The sequence below is a fragment of the Phalaenopsis equestris genome, unplaced genomic scaffold (genome assembly GCF_001263595.1).
Source record: "Phalaenopsis equestris unplaced genomic scaffold, ASM126359v1 Scaffold001316, whole genome shotgun sequence".
NCBI classification, from domain to species: Eukaryota; Viridiplantae; Streptophyta; class Magnoliopsida; order Asparagales; family Orchidaceae; genus Phalaenopsis; species Phalaenopsis equestris.
In genome coordinates this window covers 246931-269828 of record NW_018165755.1, presented here as the reverse complement: position 1 = coordinate 269828, position 22898 = coordinate 246931, and the positions used below count along the sequence as shown (strand labels likewise).

At 36.1% G+C, this 22898-nt stretch overlaps 1 protein-coding gene across 2 annotated transcripts in view; it reads right to left on the bottom strand.

Moving 5' to 3' along the window:
- Window positions 1–3038: 3038 nt before the first annotated feature.
- The window catches only part of LOC110033987 (E3 ubiquitin-protein ligase BOI-like), a 26969-nt gene continuing 7109 nt past the window's right edge, over window positions 3039–22898 (bottom strand). For both annotated transcript variants that reach the window (XM_020738190.1, XM_020738191.1), the window contains exons 4-6: window positions 22435–22769; window positions 3960–4513; window positions 3039–3374 (exon numbers count right to left, since the gene is read on the bottom strand). In XM_020738190.1, the coding sequence (XP_020593849.1) occupies window positions 3962–4513; window positions 22435–22769 (887 nt within the window). In that variant the 3' untranslated portion in view covers window positions 3039–3374; window positions 3960–3961. The remainder of the gene's footprint in view (window positions 3375–3959; window positions 4514–22434; window positions 22770–22898) is intronic.

The window sequence follows — 22898 nt, the reverse complement described above, 5'->3', positions numbered from 1 at the left end:
TGTAGACCTTATGTCATCCAAATCACCTGCATAGTTTGAATCAACATACCCCACAACTGAAGGATCATTCTGCGGACTGCCAAAAACAATTCCATGTCCTATAATACCCTTCAGATACATGAAAATCCACTTGACTGCTTCCCAATGTCGCCTTCCAGGTTTAGTTATGTATTTGCAGACTTGACTAACAACATGAGCCAAATCAGGACGAGTACATACCATTGCAAACATCAAGCAGCCAACTGCACTGGCATATGAAACCTTTGCCATGTCTTCGATTTCTGTATGTCTTAGGAAACTGTTTTGAAGAAAGCTTGAAATGATTTGCGAAAAGAGTGCTCACAGGCTTTGCTTTGCTCATATCAAACCTTTCCAGCACTTTCTCAACATAGTCTCGTTGAGATAAACATAATCGTCTTGAGCCTCTGTCTCGTTGAATCTCCATTCTAAGAATCTTCTTCGTAGGACCCAAGTCTTTCATGTCAAATTCCTGGCTCAATAAAGCTTTCAAACCACGAACATCATTCATATTCTTTGTAACAATCAGTATATAATCAACATACAGTAACAGAAAAATAATAGAACCATTATCAAAGCTCTTCACATAAACACAATAATCATACTCACATCGCCTGTAGTCAATATGAATCATTTAAGAGTCAAACTGCTTGTATCATTGTCTTGGAGACTATTTCAACCCATACAACGATTTCTTTAACCTGCAAACCATATGCTTCTGTCCAGGTTGAGTGAACCCTTCTAGCTGCTCCATGTAAATCTTCTCCTCCATATCACCATGCAAGAAAACAGTTTTAACATCCATCTGCTCCAAATGCAAATCCCAAATGACTTCTAATGCAATCACTACCTTGATTGAAGTATGTCTGACCACAAGAGAAAAGATTTCATCATAATATATCCTCTAATCCACCTTTTTGACTGTCACAACCATGACCATGGCCTCTACCTTGTCCACGTCTACCTGTCTCTCTCCCCTTAGGTGGCTTAGGGCAAGTCTTGCTCAGATGCCCAACTTCATCATAGTTGTAGCACTCACGAGTCTCCCCTTGGACACTTCTCGTACCTGAGCTTGAGGCAACTAAAGCTAATCATGCACCCGAAAGTCCACTCAACTTAGAGTGTAGCTTCATACGAATCTCCGCATGTTTTATCGTAGCAATGGCCACATCTAGTGAAGGGATCGTCACCTGAGCTAGGAGGAAAAATCTCCTCTAATGAAAGATAGGGTTCAGATGGGCCAGAAACTCATAGTCCTAACCTGTGTGAAGATTTCCCTTTTCTTGTAGACATCAATGAGAAGTTATTATGACCATAACAGCTCTAACTCTATGGAGTACTCCTAAATCGATCTATCTCCTTGAACCACTATCTTTATCTCATGTTGAAATTGAGAATCTGGTCCACCCACATGTGGTTCCCAGCTCCAACATAGATCTTCTTCAGCTTTGCCCAAATGTCGCCCGCCTTTCGAATGTCATCTATTGATGAGGCAATCAATATAACCATCAAGTTAAGTAGTTAGGTGTAAAGCAAGGCATGTGTGGTCCTCCACTCATTCCTCTCAGCACCGCCACTCTTTGGCTCAACCCGTGCAAGACATCCCTCTAGTGTCTTCCCTACCAGAGCAACCTCGATCTGATGTGACCAACTCAGATATGTGGATGGTTCATCAAGATTCAGATCTACAAGAGGGAGATCTAATTTCACGTGGCTTGGAGCATTTGTTGAGGTAGCAGCTTCCGTCGAGATGCTAGCTCTCCGCATGAGCCCTACCAAGTTCTTCAAAATTTTAAGATTTGTCTTCCCCAGAAGCTCCAAAATTTACTTCCTGCAATATCTCTGTCTCCGAACAACATCCATTTAATTATTTCCCAATCGTCATCATCCTCTCATGCATGTAGACCAAAGTTCTCTCCTCCACTGCTATAGTTCCACGCGTGCTTCCCCTACCCTGCATTTAGCCGCTCGAACCACTGCCACAATCCAATAGCCAAAGGCGTCGTCGGTTCGATCCTACGACACGCTAGAGTGCATTGTCTCCTTCCCAGTTCATTATAATTGTGATTGTATCGTGAACACCAGAAACCAATCTGATGTGATCTCATAATTGTCTTCCCAATAACCTCTCATCGCATTTTTATCACGAGGGTTCACACCATGATCCTCTCGTTGACGTCCCTATGCAACCAAAAGAAGAGGAAACTGGAAGTTTCAGGTCTTTGCACACTGATCTTGGCTCGTTGGATCGAGCTACAATCCCCTCCTTACTATTCTTGCATGTTGCGATCCTCTTGTTGTCATCTCAACGCTGCTGAAGGAACATGAAATTAGGAGTTCAAGGTTCTTGCACACTGATCTCGACTAGTCAAATTGAGCCGTGATTCCCTCCTTATTGTCCCTACGTGTTGTGATCCCCTCGTTGTCGTCCTTGAGCACCTGAAGAGGAAAATGATAGTTTCGGGCCTTCGCATTTCAATCCAGACTTGTCGGATTGAGCAACATCAACGATGATGACCATGATTATGGCTCCGGTATTATAATGAAAGAGTTGTTCAACAATCTCTTCTGTACATTCATAAGATGGGCTTGAATAGGATATTACAAATATTTTATAAATAAAGCCCCAAATTTCTTCAAAATTCTTTTTTTGCCCATAAGACTCTAAATAAGACTCTAAAGGTCCAACTCTCACACTAAATTTTTTTCTACTGATTAGTACTCTAATTTACTAGATGAAACAAACCGCTCACGTACCATTAAATTGCATTTCATATATTCATTACGATGCATTAATTGCTTACATATATATACTATCAAATACAAGCTTATTTAGAACTAACAGAATTTATTTGTGTTACTCAGCCCGGTGGTTTAATGCTTAGTCACTAAGCACCATAAAGTCTTAACCAAGAAGTCTGTAATTCAAGTCAAACACAGAAGCGTGCACGAGCATAAAATTAATACATCAACATGTGTTGCCATTATGTAGCAGCACCTAAACGTTTCACAACTTCAACTACCAGATCAAAAACAGATTTACGTCCATAATATAAGCTGTTTACAATCTCCATATGATTCATGTTTGAAACACACAGCAGAAATCTAATATCATGAAAACATCATTTAGTCCGTAATTAAATATTTAATGGGATAACTTTACACTTTTACAGCATCAATTAATTTCTTAATCCTCCATTCTTACAACCATATTATAACGATAACACTAACACACAAATAGTTGCTCAGACCAAGCTTTCATTTCTTTAGCTCATTGATTTTCTCATGCCCCAAAAACCTTCACTCAGCCTTTAGATGAACAGCAGTGACAAAGCCCAAATTTCCAGCAACCAATACTACAATTGGGATGCAAAAGATTAAAACAATATCATGGAATCTAAGATCTTATATGAAATGAAATAATAGTGCTATAAAATTTACTTCTAAATGAATTTCTGTATAATAAGATATATCAAACCAAAATTTTTATATTTATTTATATAATAGTCTAATGTTTAAATGATGAGGGCATTTACATACCACCCAATTCTTATGTATTTACATATCCAACACCCAAAATTTACAAGTTACATTTATACCACCCAAATCTTCCATATCACATCAAAAATACCACCATTTTAATTTTTAAGAAGTGAAAAACACCTTTTCATACATAGGTAAGCTGACAAATATGTAAAAATTGAAGTTGAGTTAAGAAATGCAAACACATAAGAATTAAGCAGTATGCATGAAAATTTTCCTAGAGGCTATCAAAATATGTGCATGCAGATTTTAGATAAATTCATGTTGATAATATTTTTGATATTATTTAAATATGAAGAGATTATATAAAATATAAAAATTTGGATGCAAGACAGGATGCATGCAAATCCCCCTTAAGTGTTTTTCTATGACAAAAAAAATCCAGGATGAAAGCTAACCTTTAAGCCATGTAAACCTGGACGCTGGAGGAGTTTGCACAGTGGCAAATAGGACACACATTCGCGTAAACAGCACAGTCCTCACACAGGCAGAGGTGTCTGCATGGTATAAGCAGCATTGAGATCTCCTTAGCCTTGCAGGACTTGCATGTCATCTGCTCACGGCTTAATCCCTTGCTTGCAGTTTGGAAGTAGCAGCTGCTTCCTAGAGCTGGAGTTGGGTTAAAAGAAGAGGCCGCATCATCAACTTCGCTGTCGCCGCATCCTTCCTTGCCCTGATCTGCAGCAGCAGCACCCTGAGCCAAGGCTTGTTTGAGATTGCTTTGCAGCATTCGCACCATGGACTCATTGTATTGAGCTCTGCGCTGCCAGGACTGTGCTTCCATGGCTGTGTTCTTGATTCGCTCCACGAGCTCCCTATTCTTCCTGTTCATGTTCTCAATCTCAAGTTCCTTCTCCTGCAGCTTCTTCCCCACCCCTCTCTCAATGGCATTGAGAAACGAAACAGTGTGTCTCTGCCTCATCTCCTTGACACCTTTCATGATCTGTGCTTCCTGTCAAAATATTTACATTTCAGGAGAAGAGAAGGGGAGCGTGTGGTTTGTATTAATGATCATCATCTCAGCAAAACGCATATTTGGGCATTGTTCTATTGAGTCCTTTTTTTTCCACATATTTTTATTATGTGTAAGATGAGATGTTAACTTCAATTTATAGATTTCTTTATACAAATTACCATCAATGTTAGTTTTTATCCATCATTTAAGCATTTCAGATTAGAATAAAGCCCACCCCAAATAAACATACATTTAAAATACATTTATTTTAAGTCACATGGACAACATCATCGTGGATGTAATGCTTCACTTTTCCATATTAGTAGTTCACGTCAACACAAAAAGAATAGAAAAAAATGGCAGGAAAATAGTGGACAAAAATAAATGATTTTTTCGTTATAATGATTTAATTTTCTTATGCGTCGACTTAACGTTAAATTTTTGGATGAGTTTTCCGGAACTTCAGCTACTTGTCTTCTAACAATGTTCATCTTATAAAAACTGTCATTTACAACTACTATACACAAACATGTCTATCTTAAACTTATTTTGACGCATCATCATAAATTGACGCATCATCATAAAGTGACCGCAAACTCTATCGTTGCTTCGCTTCTAATGCTAATAGCAACTCCATCTTTGATCACTTCAAAAAGCAACTGAAATTCCATTTTTGCGAACTGGAGAATTTATGAGGTATATTGAATTTGTTATAATCAGATTTCCACCAATGTTATTTACGGTGTATTTAAATATGTGATTCAATAACAATGGGAGCCAAATCCTGTAATTAATGACCCCTAGCGATAGGGTAAATACCGAGCCTATTTGCTACCTGCATTTGGGATACCTGCTTTATATAACGATATTCACATCAATTTCATGATTAGGTGAAAACTTTTAAATGAGGAAGCATATTACGAGCATTCAAACAAAATTTATCAATCTGACTTTGTTCTAGATTTAGAGAGTCTTGGTTTTGGTCATTGCTTTATTAACAGCACAAATTATATCATCTTAGGTGTTCCCCTAAGGGGATGATTTTCTTATGATTGCGGGCAACAGTTTACCAGGTGTGAAATAAGACCGATTGACAGAATACAGATTTTAGCAGCACTAATATAATCAACAAACTCAAAGGCAAGATATAGCCACTAGATCTAGAACTATATTTTAATCTAAAAGGAAAAAGCTCGAGCATAAATTTATGCAAATATGATTTTATTTATGGTGACACGAAATCTCAATGGTGCGAAAACCCATTTTTTTACCCCTTGGGTAGGTTTGGTACACTTTTGATGTAGTGATGTTTTACCACATGTTCAGATGGATATGTTTGATACTCATAAGAGTGTATGCCAAACCGGCATCTTTACACCACTTGAGATGCATTGATTCCATAGCAAAAGTATGTCAATGTAATTATATATTTTCTGTCACACTTACAAATGTGATTTTAAGTTGGTGTCTGAAATCGCATACATCAAGGTGAAGACTCAACAAGAACCTAATCAATCAATTGTGAGTCAAGGAGGTCGAACCCAATTCCTTGAATGTCTTGCCAAAACAAACAAATTTTTATCAAAGTTTTTTTTCCTTCATCATTGATCCAACAAGATATTTAAAATGTGTTGGAGGATGATTTTTATCCTATTTAAAGTGATTTAAAGGCAATTCATTATAAGGTTTCTTCATAGAGGCCTTCCGTGATTTTAAAATGAGCCCAGATGGCAATCAAGTCATTTGGGCCCAAATGAACATTTTGGTCATTCAACGCCTGTGGTTATGCTAGTAATTGGCTATTCGTTGCAATTTTTTTATAATGAAATGTTCAAATTTTTATGGGTTGATTAATGCCATGACATATTTGTTCATGTGTTTGGAAAACGCTAATACGACAAATATATAAATTGGACATATTCCACATATTCTGATCCCCTCTCTAAGCTGCAAAACTCTATATACCTATTATACCAACATTTTATGGTTAACCTATTCGTTCCATTATATGATGGATATAAGCCATAGACCATGAAATATTTTAATATCCTAATCGCCCAGATTAGGAGTACATGAAATTTAGAAGGTTAATCAACATGAAGACATGCGAACTTGAAAATTCTTACATGAAAAACACTGAGAATAACTACATAAAACCACTAAGCTTACCTCATAGAGACACGATAGAGACTCAGCCACACATCATAGAAAGAACCAACGAAAACAAATTCATAAAAAACATTGTTGCAAGAAGCATATAAATGTAGAAATTAAAAAAATAGCTTGTCCTCTCCACAACATTAGATGATCTATCTCTCACATAATGATCCCTTAAATACAAGGAGGAAACAAGAGAAGAGAAGGGGAAGAAAAATAACCCTTATGGTCTCATCTTCAAGTAAGGAAGAAAATCCTACGCGAGAGGTCTCTCTCTCTCACCAAAAGTCTCTCTAGCTCCAACCTCCAGCAACACAAGACGTCCTAAACTCGTTTCAACAAATATGCTTATATAGGAAGCTCCACAAAGGCAAGAAATTTTCTTCTAATGCTCCACGATGTCGGCATGGGCGTGCCTAATGAATATCAAACAGGCATGAGTGCGCTACTAAGCTAGCACAGGCACTTTAACCACGAGCAACTATAGCGCGGGTGTGCGGGAATGTTGGCATCAATGCACTAGTAAGGCGCGGGTGTTGTGCGAGCAACGCAAGTGCATCGACTCACTTAGTTCTCTCTTTTGCTCTGATCTGTCCTCTTTTTGTTCCCAAACAACATTCAACAACATCATTCTCACGCATACAACTATCATACTATATGCATTAACAAGAGCAAACAAACCAGAAATTAATCACATATTTCATTCACATTAAATCTTCTAAAAATGCATATTACTTGCCCTCAAGTAATTCTGTTACTTAGCTCAGATTTTTGGAGAATCATAATTTGACCTTATCTTATAGGTGTCCTTGTTTTAATAATGAAGGATAAGAATCTGTTAAGGTTTTGTGTCTTCAATCCTTAGTATGAATTTTGTGTATCTATAATTTCCTTTACCTCTCTTCAATCATATCTTTCTTAACATAATTATTCTCAATTCACTGAATCCGGTGTGACTATAATTGTTTTTATTACTCTGTGTGTTTTTAAGTTCTTAAGTCTTGTTCAAGCAATAAGCTACCCCTCAGTTTTCCTAGGTTTATAGGATTCCGGAATATCACTAAGAATGTGATTAAATCATCTAATTTGTGGAGATAGCAAGAAAACATAAGATGAAGTAATTACTATATTAACCTCAAGCTTCTTCTTCCATGGTTTTTTCATTTTTTTCTTTTCCTTCAACTTTTAATTTGGAGAGCTTTTCTGTTTTCTTTTCTCTTTTCATTTACCCTTTTTTTCTTCTTATTTTTTTTTGGGAGAATTGTTAAATATCTAGTTAAGCATGAATTTAAGATTTTTGATTTTCTAGTGCTCAGTAAGTTAAAATTTTTTAATTACCACTAAATGTGAATTCTGGTGATTATATAAATCAATTCAAAATTAGATTAGTTCTATAGTTGAATCAAGAATTAAGACTTAAAACTCAGTGCGTTAAATAGTTAGTTTTATAGGCACACTTTTCACATGTTTTGAAAAATTTTAAAAAAGGGTAATTAAATTCTAGTACTGGCTCATTATAGAACACTCCAATTCCAACCTTAGATAGATCTCACATCATCTTAACAAACTTTTAAATTCTGTTACCGTACAAAGATCCATATAATGTCAAATAAAATCTAAGCATACTAGTAGAATTATTATTAGGCCACTCCATAAGTGAAAATTCCTCCGCCAAACTTATTCGCTACTCTACCCAAATTACATAGAAATTTATCAGAAAAAGCAAGAAAAGTAAAATAAGGAATAAAATATCAAAAAACATACAGCAGTAATAAGAAAGCAGTTACTATCTACTGTGTGCAGAAGTATAGAAAAACATGTATGACTCATGTAAGCACAGGTAATCAGGAATCATAATAAAATACTGGAAGAAAAGTGAAATCAGTATCATATGTAAAAACATCTAAAATATCCACACATATCAGAGTCTCCACAAACATAACAAATACAGTCAATTCAATCTCATTAAGTCCACACATAATCAACAACTCATCAATCGTCAGCACTTGGCTCTTTCCTCACTCGTCATTGTCATCCTTCTCCATCGGAGTCATGCTATATTCTTACATTTGAAATGGTGGGGGTGTAGGGTATATCACAGGTCCAGTTTAAAGAGTCATCCATGCTTGCAGTAGATCTCCTGCGCTGCGTTGTACTAGTGGTTGTTTTGACACTGTTGTTAGTGCTGCTCGACATAGTGATGTGACTGGTCATATAAATCATGCACCTCCTAGCTAATCATCGCGAAATCAAAAGTTAGCTCATCCCCTTACTTTGAGAGCTCGACAACCGTCCTAGTAGGTCTCAGAGGGGACACATCATGTTGCGAAGAACACCCTCACTTCAAAAGCTCACTACTCTCGCACAACAACATCTGCTCGTATGACCAGATAATCTCCCTGACGATAAGCTTCAGGGGATTCAATTGCTCTACCCCCTCTCTCAAACCACATTATCAAGGCACACAAATTGGTAAACTTCTGTGGAAGACAACCCCACAGTTGTGCCGCCATTGATGATGTGGCCCAAAGAGAGCTACGATCGATCCAATATCAATCGACATGCCCCTCTGAGTGCATAAATTTAAAGTGGCTTGGTACTTCGTGACCTTAATAAGATTCCTGATGAGCATAATCCTGACACAGATGAAAGTCTCAGGCCTTGGGCTCTTTTGACATGAGAGGGCTAGGGAAATTAACAAATTTTACCTCCTGCTTACGCCATTGGACACTGTCATCGGTGAGAAAATTGATAATTTCCTCATTATCAGGGTCCAAGAAGTTTGCAAACTCACACTAGGGAATGAGGAGATTCAAAACCGAGTTGATGGTGGTTGTGTCAAAGTCGACCCATTTTCCTTGCATGAAAACCTTATCATAAAATAGTTATTTCGCGCTAGCGAAAAACTTAATGAGACTACGGCGGGCGAAATGATGCTTCAAGTGTCTCTCGACAATCACCTCCGCCACCCGACCTCTGGGTTGGAAAAACACCCATTTGGGAATGAGCCTCTTCAATGCTAGGAGATCATTATATCTATTGGAAGCATTCAGGCAAACTCACGAATGAGTGGGATTACAACAGGAGAAATGGTGTAACATATCTGCTCCCAATGTTTCTCGACAATCACCTCCCCCACCCGAACTTCGAGTTGGAAAAACACCCATTTGAGGATGAGTTTCCTCGATGCTAGGAGATCATTATATCGATTCGAAGAATTTAGACTCTATAATTTCCTAGCATTGAAGGAAGCCTCCTTCCAAGCCTTAGGCTTTAGGTGTCATTTGCTTGGGAACCAAAGCACGAAGGAGAAAACACAAGCTCCAAAAAAAAAAATCACCAAAAAGCACAAATGTTACCTCACCGGTGTAATGCACCGCCGGAAGCTTTTTGCGATGGCAAGGGGCTTTCTATAGTCAGATCAGGTGACGAAAGGGAGTAAATTGGTGACACAGAGAAACCAACGAAAATGATGCAGTCACCCACTTTCGAGAATTTAGTGTCGGGCACGTATGCGTCGCGATGCGTGCGTGGGTGTGCCTCAATATGCTATAGCCTTGTCACATTTGTGACCGGCTACCTGGAACAACGCCCGCACGCTGCAACTTGGGTGCCCTTGCTTTAACCAAGCGCAATCACACATCATTAGTATGCCAACGGTGGACCAGGTTGTAGCAAGTGACCATGGAACAGAGAGGGCGGAAAAGGTATGCCCATCTCACAACATACTCTTACTGGATCAAGCGCACTCGTGCTCTAGGATCACTAATGTACCCGCGCCTAGATCGCGGTGCACCCGCACGCGGTCCCACTACATGATTGTGCTAGCACCGACACTATAAAGATCGAGATCAACTACTTAGGGGAGAACCTGACACAACACAAAACAACAAGAAAGATAAAAAATAAGACCTAAACACATAATAAAACCAAAGGCAGGAAGGAGACATCCTTCAATGATAGAAAATTCACGAGCATAAATGTTTTTAACCGATATGATGACCTCCTAGCATCGAGGAAGCTCATCCCCAAACGAGTGTTTACCAACCAGAAAAATTAGTTTAAATTAAAGAAGTAAAATTAGTTTTACCTCATTACTGATTATCCACGTCTTCTATAAATATTATTCATTCTATCGCTCATCTTTTAATCATTTAATTAACATGAAAAGTTAGTTTAAAATAAAAATAAGCTAAACAAACAAGTGAATACTCATATTCTTAAACTACAACAATACAAGGAAAAAGAAAATAAAAACATGTCAGTTAAACTTTTTGGTAATCAATATTAACATTTAAGATTTAATGAACCTTATTAATAACATACAAATATTATTTTATATTTGTACAACCATCACATGAGTATCGTCTAAAAATTGTATTACTTACGATACTTCGATATTAATATCCTTTTTCATATGCATGCACGAATACCTTAATATCCCCCCTAGTACTATAAAAGAAAGACTATCATAGTCAATAATGTACATAAAAACATACAATAATAATATTTTATTCTCATTTACATAAGAGTTAGTATCCTTGCATAAAATTCAATATGTACGATAATTTAAACAAAACTGAGCACACAGATCATTTTTACAACGTGAACAAAATTCAGTAGAACCATAAATCATGGTATGCAGTACTATAATAATAATAATAAATGCATTTAATCAAGGAAAAACAAAATATTAATATAGCAAAAGAAAAAGAGTAGTCACCTTGATGATAATTAATCTATTATTTGATTTGTCTTAACGTCCACTAGGTTTAAAATTCAAAACCTAACATAAAAATGAGTATTCATAAATTAATAATTAATTTATTATTTTAATTATATAAACATTTACATATACCTATATAACTATAACCATCCAATTTCTTTTAGTTTTTCATGAAATGTATAGCCAATTTTTTATTTTAATTAAGCCACCTCATATAATTATATTACTATATATTATATAATATTGCATTGAAAAAACTTATTTTCTTAAAGTTTTAACATGCTTAACTTAGAAACCTTTATATTGACTTGTAAACATAATTTCATTTAAATTAAATTTCATACCTGAATTCCTTACTGCAACCTGAATTCCTTACAGCAACCTGAATTCCATACTGCAACAACATTCTATTTTCCATGCTTTAGCCTTTTCACTGATTAACTTTAAATAATATTAATAAAAATGAAATCAACTTAATATAAAGTTTCTGAAATTTTATCTTGATTAAAAACTTAAATAATTTAGTATTTACCTACCTTATCCTCTGTCTCGCTCTGAAGCATTCAAATCGAACGATAAGGCTCAGTCGAACCTTTAACCCACGCAAGAAACAACTCCAAAACCTTTTATCAAGTGCACCTACAGTCGAGAGAGACCTCCGCTTCCTCCTTCCTGCTCGCGAGCAACGTTGTAACATCTCTGCACATGATTGTCTTCTTCCTACACACGAGAGCTCGACTTTCACTCAAGCACGATCAACCTGTCACCTCTTCGTCCTTGCCTGCGCGATAGAGGCGTCGCCTCCTGCCTGCTTGACGAATTCCCCCTTCCGCGCCAGAATGCAACTCCTCAGCTCTCGCTTCTTCTCTTCTTAAAGACGTCCCGAGAGCATTAGACCGTGTCCTCTCTTCTCTCATCTCTACAGGTAAGTAAATCTCATTGTTGCATTGTTTTTATAAAGCAAATTCACCTTTCTAACTTTCGTCCCCTCACTTTCTCTTCCCTCTATTTGGTTTCCCTGACTCCTCGTTTCTCATCTTCCCCCTTGATCGAATCCTCATTTACAGCTCTTCACCTCCTCTTTCTCGATTCTTCGTTTTTTCTCCCATCAATAACTGAAACAGTCGTTACACAAGATGCCCTAAAATCATTCCAACAAGCATACATATACGCCAAGAAAATATCAGATAGGCACAAGTGCACCGCCAAGCAATCAGAAGTGCTTTAACCACGTGCAGCAATAGCGCAGGGCGCACTGGAATGTTGGTGCAGGTGCGCTAGCACGGTGCGGGCACACTGGCACGACGCTGGTGTTATGCAGGTAGTGCGTGTATGCTGGCTCACTTATTCACCTCATTGCTCCAATTCTTCCTCTTTAAGTTCCCGAACAACATTGAACTTGTATCCTACACAAAAAAGATGGAAACACCTTTATCACGCATAAAAGCATCATAAAGTATGCAATTACAAGAGTAAAGAGGTCAGAGGTTCATCACATAATTCATTCATATCAAATTGTAATCGCCATTGAAGCTAGTTGTCTGTCGCCTTCGCGACTGAAAACTACGGTACAATCTTGGTTGAGCCTGGAGCTGACAGGATCACGACTTACATTAACGTGATACAACCATGATTGAAGCTTGTTAGGAGCCGACGGTATTGCAGAGTATTGCTCTCCATCTATTGTTTCATTTAAACCAAGAGATATAGCCATGATTTGAGATGCACATGGGATCACAACATACGGGGCGTGATCTAATTGCACGGCGCTTCTTGATAGAACCACCCATATGCCGACCGAGCCAACCATGAGATTTTAAGGTACAAAAAAATTTGCCTTTTTGATTGAAAATTTTCCGAGTGATGACAACCAAGAAAATAGACGATTTGGAGAAATCCAAAGACGTGTGGCAACTTAAATTTGATATAGAGAAAATGATTTTCGCCATCGACAACCAATTTAAGAGCTTGGAGGTGATGCTGAAGAAACTTATTGAGACGTAATCCAAAACCCGCCTATGATTTAGTTTGCAAACCCCACTCAAGGGTCGACAAAAGATTCATTGACAAAATCGAAAAGAAAATAGATCAAACGAAAGAAAAATGATGACAAAAGCATTCACCTTAAGAAAATTCTCCCAAGTTTCTGATTACGGATGGATTAGATTTCTGATAAAGGCAATTGGATTATGCAAGAGGCATGAAGGGCATGAAGGAGCACAAAAAAGAAAAGAGAGAACCAGAGAGGAGATATGACTATGATCAAAGGAGGAAGTTTTACCATCAATACATGGGGGAAACAACTAAGGGATAGAAAGTTGGAGGTGGAGAGAAGTTAAAAATATCGATTTTTGATGGAGAAGACGCATATTGGTAGGAGTATCGGGCTGAGAGATACTTCACGGTGAATAAGCTAAATAGAGAAGAGAAACTTATGGCGGCAGGGTTATGTTTGGAGAGGAAAACTCTAGCATGGTTTAAGTGTGGGGAGGCTAGATACCCGATCTGTTGATGGGAGGAATTTAAAGATTATTTGTTGAAACATTTCCAAGCCATTCTTTAAAAGGTAACCTACACGATCAATTGTACACCTTGACTCGATGGGATTGTCATGGAATATAGAGAGATTTGAACTATTTTTAGGACGACCGAGGGGGATTTTTGAAGCAGGATTGGAGGAAAATTTCATGAAGGGACTAAAACGGGACATAAGAACAACATTCCTACTATTGAGACAGCAAGAACTGAGGGAGACAATGGAGTTGGTCCAGATGGTGGAGGATAAGAACCAGATGGAGTGGGAGAACAGGAGCAGCACGGATGAAGTATTGTACTGAACTGCTACAACCACGACAATACTAAAAGCTCAAGCAATGTCTAAAGAGAATGCAGAGAACAAGAATAATGGACCACGACTAGAAGCAACACTCAATCACCTCACAGGTACAGAGATTCTGGAGAAGCGAGGCAAATATTATATTTTTGGTGTGATAAGAAGTTTACCCCAGTACACCATTATAAGGATCCAAAATTACAAGTTCTCATAGTGCATGACAAAGAGGCAAGGGATGGAGAGATAGAGGCAACTGTGGTGGAGGAGGAACACACTTTTTCCAACCTTGAGAACAAAGTGTCATCTGGGGGTGTATTGTTACAGTAGTGTCTAGTCTAAAAGCAATTGTCTTTTACACACCGTAAGGGCAAATTAATCTTTTATTGTTATTATTATTTTTATTGAGTATAAATAGGTTCATAATGTTTAAGTTTAGGTTTATGCCCAAGATTATTGTGGTGAGCCTTAGGTGTAGGAATCGGGAGAGATTGCTTACCTCTCGAATTATAGGTGTTTATCTTTTGTATTCATGTGAGTTATTAGTGTTGGATCGCTTTGATTTGGTGTTCAAGAAATAAAATTTGTGTTTGCCCTAATTTATGTGAAAAAGCGTGTCAATTTTATCCTCGAATAGTATCAGAAACAAAACTCTTAAACATTAAAGTGCCTTTTGACATAAAGGTTGGAATTTCACCCATTTCAAAATTAAGTGCATTTATATTGAAACACTTCTAAGGTGGGTAATCTCCTAGGTTAAACCAAAGGATAAAACCAAAAACTCTATAATGGAAAAATGAATAATATTTCTAATTGTTTAAGTAAAACACTAAGTGCTTGTTCGTTTTCATGATCTTCTTGATCCAGCCCAAGCATTACGACATGAGAGTATATACAAAAAAATGGTTAGAAAATTCCCCTTGGGGGCCTCATTGGGATCTTCTTCTAAGCAGACGAGTAAATAAAAGAAAATTAAGAAGATCTCTAGGATGTTGAACATAGAAAAGTGCCTAATTGGCGGGGTAGCACAATTGGTACTTTTTCCTTTAATATTGAAAGCCTTGATAGCCTTTTATCAATGGACCAAGGCAATCTTAACATCAATAATGACAATAGTATGGGCCAGCATAATGTCCCCACAAGATACAAGGGTTGCTATGAGCTAACTTAGACTAGATAAAACAATTAGATTGAGCAGATCTACAAGCTGTCCATTGACCCAATCAAATAAACTTAACCAAAAACCCTTTTAATGAGCTTTCAATTCATATTCAATCCAAATAAAAGTATTATTTGAAACATGGATCATGCAAAACCTATCTAATTAGGCTCTTAATTTAAATATAAAGTGTACTAAAAATCCAAATTTAGCTATTTAATCAAATTTAATATTAAGTTTAGATAATCATTTGGATATGTTACAAAATTTCAATATAATTTTAACATACCCCTTTCTTCTCCCAATCAATTCCCATGACACAAATGCAAGGATTTTTAGATCATCAAAATTCATATTCAAATCATTTCAATGCTCTTTTTTATTTTTTTAATTCCTTACTTAGCTCAACAAAAAATCACTTCTTTAATAAATTTTCCAACAAAAAAACCAAACTGACTCCATGTTACCGTTAACTTTTCTCCAACATTATAAAGTTATTATATTATTTCTACATTTGACTTCTCTATAGTTCAATAAGTGCATAACTTCCATTGTCTTTAGGATTTTAAACCAAATTATTATCCAAGCCACTCGCTTAATTATATAATAACCTCTAATGGCACAAGTGTAAATAGAGGAATCTCATAATTTCTCATGTCTTCATGGTTCAAGAATAAAAGTAACGAAGATTAAACATGCAATTGTTGGTAATAAAAGTACAAATATGCTGAGAAATTTCATTTACGTTTGGCATTGGGTGTTCTTATTCTAACACTACACTCATATTAATTCCAGAATAAATAAAAATTTCAAAATATATGACTTTAGAATAAATAAAAATTGTCTATCTTTTATTCTTAAATAAGAATAGGTTAAAAAATTTATTATACATTTGTAATTTAAGATTAACATGAGGCCAACACTTAAATCAATTTTAATGTAATTTTCACCTCCTTAAAATGCCAATAAGTAGAAGGAAAAGAGGAATTATGGTGCATTAAGGGGTTATAATGATCTGCTACTAACTAATATAAAAAACTAGAGGAAGAAAAGAGAGAAGTTTGTGCTTATCTCTGAGATATTGAGGAAGAGATCTCTAGTATGACTTAGAAGATTGTACATATCTCTGCCTGAGTAATTCTTCTATTTATTTATTATCTTAGAATATTTAATTATCTATTTAATTTGAATATTTGTAGCTGCTTTTTTTGGTGAAAATGTGTGCACTTGGTTTTAGATGAAAGCATTTTATTGCGCCCTTTTTATTTATACACCTGTATGGCTTCTTGATAAGGAATCGCTTTTATTATATTCTCATGTACAAATAAGCTAATATTTATACACGGGCCTGTTATGATGTATGTCACAATATTTTTATGTGCACTAACTGGTCTCATTTTTAATAGGAGCTTCAACATGATATGGATCAGTTGTGTCACTACCATGCATTTTATCTCTTATTTTAATCACACGATGTAAATCACAGGGGCTTCTTATGATGTATGTCACAATATTTTTATGTGCACTAACTGGTCTCTTTTTTAATAGGAGCTTCATCAAGATATGGATCAGTTGTGTCACTACCATGCATTTTATCTCTTATATGCATTTTCATGACATTATGCCTAGAAAAGATTCAAATTGCTTAATAGATTTTAAGATTTCAAAAAATGAAGTTGGCAGAGGAATGCAAGAGAAGAAAAGTATGCTGATAGATGTTGATTAGGTGAAACCTTTCGAAAAGAGGTCTGCCTCTATATATGATAGAAACAAATATTATTGCAGGCTTAAAGAAGTGGGCTTTGCTGCAAAAAAACGACACATGAAGAGAGATTTTTAGGTTTTGAAGTGGAAGGAGTGGCATTCTAATAACCACCACGAGAAAAATAAGTCTACAAATGTTACATATTAGCCAAATGTAGATTTTGGTGATCTTCTTTCAGTGCCAACATAAGAAATTAATAGCGATCAATGAAGTCTTAAGACCACTTTTATACCATAGCATCCTTCGTTCAAAATATGTTTGCTACCTAGGAGTTAAGAGCAAACGTGGTTATATGCTTATATGGTTATGTCACGACCCAACCCGGGACTTGGAATTAACCAAGAAGGGTATAGACAGTCGGCAGGTGTGAGTTAAATCTTCTATAATAATCTATAATTTAACGGATGAAAGAGCCGATAATAAAATTAAATTAAAGTTGCATAATTAAAATTGTCTATTTACTGGTTGTCTGTGTCTTCTATAAACATTATCTCTTCTAACACTCCTCATTAATCATTTAATTAACCTAAAAATTTACTTTAAAATAACAATATGCTAAACATATCATTGAATACTCATACTTATACGCTACAGTAATATAAGGGAAAAGAAAATAATGTGTATGTAAGTCAAGTTTTTAATAAATTAATAAAAAAATATTTGATTTTATTCAAAGAAATTTACAATATCAATAGCATATCAAAATCATTTTATATCTGTATAACCATCACAACAGCATCTTCTAAAAATTGTGTCAAGTAAGACACAAATATTAATATCATTTTCAATATACGTGCACAGATATATTAATATTATCTCGTCGGTACCATCAATGAGTGCTCCATCATAGTCAGTTATGCGCATACAAGTTCATATTTTCATCGCATTCAATTCAGCATACTATATAAAATATACACCAAATGCATGGGAGTAATAGCTACAAACATTCATAACAATTTAACTGATAAAGAAAAAATATCTCAATTAGAATAAAATATGTGCAAATATCATTAAGTGTAAAATAGTTGAGAAGAAAAAAAAAATATTACTATGAATTAAAAGTACGAGTACTCACTTTAATGTCTATTAATTTGTTATTTGTCTTGATGTCGACTAATTGGAAACTTGTCATAAACATAGTATATAAATTATTATATATTAATTTTTCATTATTATAGATAAAATTTTCATATCTTACTTTATGTAATCCCACTTAATTATTTTTTACTCAATATATTATTATTATTATTATCATTATTAATTTTATTACTAAATCCATATACATTTTGTCGATCAGCCCTAAACCACGCGAATGGTCTCCTTCCTCCTTCAATCGCATACGAGCCCCCTGGCTTCTTCCTCTCCACAGAGTCTCTCTTCGTGTTCCTCCTACAGCTTAGGGCTCCAAGCACATGCGGACAACGCTTCGGCTTCCTCAACCCCCAAACTCCTATTCTTATTCTCTCATCATCACCTCCTCCTTCGTCTCCTTCGCACGTTGCTCGATGCAATAAAAAAAACAATGATCATTTTCGTTTCTCATGGCGTCGTATCCTTGGGTAAGAAAAAATTCAACAGCTCTCCTTCCTTCCTCTACTCTCTGACTGCACACCCGAGAGCTCCCGTCTCATGCGTCGATTTATAGGGCGAAGTTACATCTTCAGCTTCCAACCCCTTTATTTCCTCTCCCTTCTGTTAATTTACCTGACCCCTCCCTTGCTCTTCCTCCATTCTTCATTTACCAACCCCTCCTATAACAGAACCATTACAATCTTCCCCACTAACAAAAATTTCATCCTCGAAATTTATAAACATACCTCAAGTAATTTCTCATTAAACAGATTGACATTCGCTATCCACGAAATTAAGGGTCATTCATTAATATGATAAGTAATCGGATACTTCGGATAACTATACTAAAACAAGAAAGTATGATAAGAAAATACCCTATATAGGAAAACATCAAACTCTTCTAATCTCACCACCATCTGCAGCAGTAAGCTCTTCAGGCTCCCTAGGTCGAACAGGTTATTTTGGTTGACCTCGGGTAGAAGTTGAAGCTATAGACTATCTTTTTCTGTTCATCTGCAGTCTTCTGTGAAGAAGCTCCACCTATAGTCTAACCTTCAGCACTCTTCTGGCCAAGAGATGAATAACATCTTGTTATATGACTAGGTTGACGACACCAATAAAAAGTGTTAGAGCCCATCAAACATTTACCTTTATGTTGTCTTTCACATTTCACACAAGTTACTACCTTACTCTAAGTTGTACTTCTACCAACACCACCTGAATTATTCTTGGATTTCTTCTCATTGGATCCTTCTGAGTGATCTAAATGTTCTTCTACGGTTTTCCTTTTGTGTATCTCCTTACGCTCCTAAGTAAGCTGATAGCCGATCTTTACTCTTCTCGGTCCACTACTACCGAGTATTTATCAATCTCTAAAGATACCAACGACTGTTTGATCAGATCCTCTAATCCCAAATGGAATCTGTAACACTTTTATTCTGCAGTAGCGATCAGTTATGGCGCATACCTCAATAGCGCAGTGAATTCTGCTTTGTACAGCATGAATGTCTCCTTTTCTTGCTTGAATTTGATAACTTGTCCTACATCTGTTGTCTTACGAATAGGGGAACGAACCACTCTCCAAATAGTTCAATGAATACAAATTGTGAATCTTGCTTTGTACAGCATGAATGCTATGGGCCACCATCTTTCGGTTTCTCCATCCAGTGCAAACGTCGCCAATGGTACTCTTCATTCATCCAAATAAACCATGCTATCTAGAATCTTCTCTATCCTCATTAGTCAGTTCTCCGCTTCAATTGGGTCTTCAGTTCCCTTGAACAAAGGTGAACGCAGACCTTGAAATATCTTCAAGAACTTATCCGCAACAACTATATCATTTCCGAGAGTTGCAATATGGACTCCTGAATGAATTAATCGAGTCATCGCCGTCATGATTTGGGTGAGGACATTCGTGTTCACATTTATAGTATGTTGTATTTCTTCGTTTTCTATCGGATTATCATCTTCTATGATTTCAAGTGTATCACTATGCCTGAATGGATAATAATTATTAATTTGAGTTAACTTTAACTTTTTACAATCACTAAAACATTCTTACAATTAACTTATTGGTTCTTTCATCAAGATTCAATAAATTAATCCTAAATTTTGGGCTCTTATACCATTTTTTGTCACGACCCGGCCGGAGGATTGGAATTAACAAGAATGGGTACAGACGGACGAATGAAAGAGCCACTAATCAAATTAAATTAAAGTGAAAAAATAAAAATTATCTCGTTACTAATTGTTTACGTCTTCTATAAACGTTATTTCTTCTAACGCTCATCGTTAATCACTTAATTAATCTGAAAGTTAGTTTAAAATAACAATGAACAAAACAATTCACTGAATATTCATACTCATAAACCACGACAAGACGAGAAAAAAAAAACAATATGCATGTCAATCAAGTTTTTAATAAATCAATAAAATTTTTTTATGTTTTTTAAAAAAACTTTATTATATTAATAACATTTCAATATATTTGATAATCATCACAGGAGCACTGTCTAAAAATTGTGTCAATTGAAACACATCAATGTCAATTTCCTTTTCCATATATGTGCACGGGTGTCTTAGTGTTCTCCCACCAGTACCATCAAATGGTGACACCATCAAAATCAATCATGCGCATACAAGTAGTCAACATAAACATATAATTCATATATTAATCACATTAAATTCGACATATTATATAAAACATACACCAAATGCATGAAAGTAAGTAGCTAGAAACATTCATAAGAATATTGTCGATAAAGAAAAATATCTCAATTAGAATAAAACATCATTAATTGCATAATAGTTGAGAAGAAACAAATTATTACTATAGAATAAAAGTACTAATAGTCAAAGGAGCACCGACTAAATGGAAACCTGCTATAAACATAATATATAAATTATTATCTATTAACTTTTCATCATTATGTATAAAATTTTCATATCTTACTTTATGCAATCCCACTTAATTAATTTTTTTTGTCAATATATATATATATGTTATTATTTTTTTTTATTATTATTAAATCCATAAACATTAACTCTGTCAGCCCTAAACGACGTGAATGGTCTTCTTCCTACTTCGATCGCACACGAGCCGCCCGCCCTTCTTCCTCTCAACAGAGCCTTTCTTTCCCTTTCTCCTTCTACGACTTAGGGCTCCAAGCACATGCGGCCAATGCTTCGACTCCCTCAACCCGTGAGCTCTTCTTCTTTCGTCGCTACCTCCTCCGCACGCCGCTCGATGCAACAAAAAAAACTGTGATCATTTTCTTCCCTCATGGTGTTGTATCATAAGTAAGAAAAACTCTCAACACCTCTCCTTCCATCCCCTGTTCTCCGATGCACGCCTGAGAGGCCCCGTCTCAAGCGTCGATTTAAAGGGCGCAATCACCTCTTCGGCTTTTAACTTCCTTGCTTCCTCTCCCTTCTGTTCATTCACCCGACCCCTCCCTTTCTCTTCCTCTATTCTTCCTTTTCCAACCCCTTGTGTAACAAAACTGTTACAGGGGTTGGGGAGAAGGGCGCGTACAAAGTTCAAAATGCATGATGATATGACTGAAACATTGACAAAACTTAGTATGTATCAAGCCTCAAGAGAGATTCGATATCATTGATTGCTCTAAGTGAAATAAGATGTTAGTTCTCAGAAGATGCAAGACCTTGAAATTTGCAAAAGTGAGATGATTGTCAAGCTTGTGAATAGTGCATAATGCAACTCCAGCTGAAGTCATTTTAGTTCACCAACATTTGCATCCAAACACTTGAGTTAGAGAAGCAGAGAAAAGTTGCCTTGATGGCTATCAATTGAGTTTCGAAACAAAAGAGGACACACATTACAGACAAGTTACAGTTAACATGCGCTGACGCAAGATAGCATTCTTAGTAAAACAATGATATTTCAATTCTTACAAAATTCATTTGATGGGCATTTCAATGAAGTACACAACAGTGATGTCAGTAACTGGAAAGGATAAATGATACTTTGTTTGCATTAAAACTTCCAGTTCAGGGAGAGAAAAGCATGGCTTGCACATTTTAATTATTTTTCGTACGCCATACAGGCAACTCATTAATATTAGATGCTAACATAAGAAGAATTTTAATTCCAGTGGGGTTACTCGTATGTTCATATTTCTATATAATCAAAAAAGAGAAAAGAAGAATAACCAAAGTAAGAAAAAAAATCAGACGTGAAAGCCAATACCTGGATTCTGATATAATTATCAAATTCCTCCTTTTGGAGGTCAAACGCATTCCTAAGGTTATCGTCAAGACACAAGATACTTGGAAGAGAAGAAATGTTCCCGCTACCAGAGGAGATGGACGAGTTGTGCTCATCGTCATCATAGGATAACCTCAGCCCAGTTGACACAGGGTTTTGGTTTGGAATACTTGCTGCACATCCAACATCATCTTGGCAAAAATTATTCAAGGAAATCTGAAGCTTGTGAGGCATTCCAATAAAATCTGCATCTCTGCTTCTCTTGTTAGGTTGGTTCAAAGCATAATTCACAGCATCGACATGACAGGCAGCAGGAACTGCAAATAAATTGAAGCAGTTTCAATATTATTTTTTGGAATAATAAACATAAAGCTGGGTCTGCTAAACAATTGGCAATATGTTAAAAGCCTGATTTAAAACGTAAAATAAATGCAACAGGAAAGAGT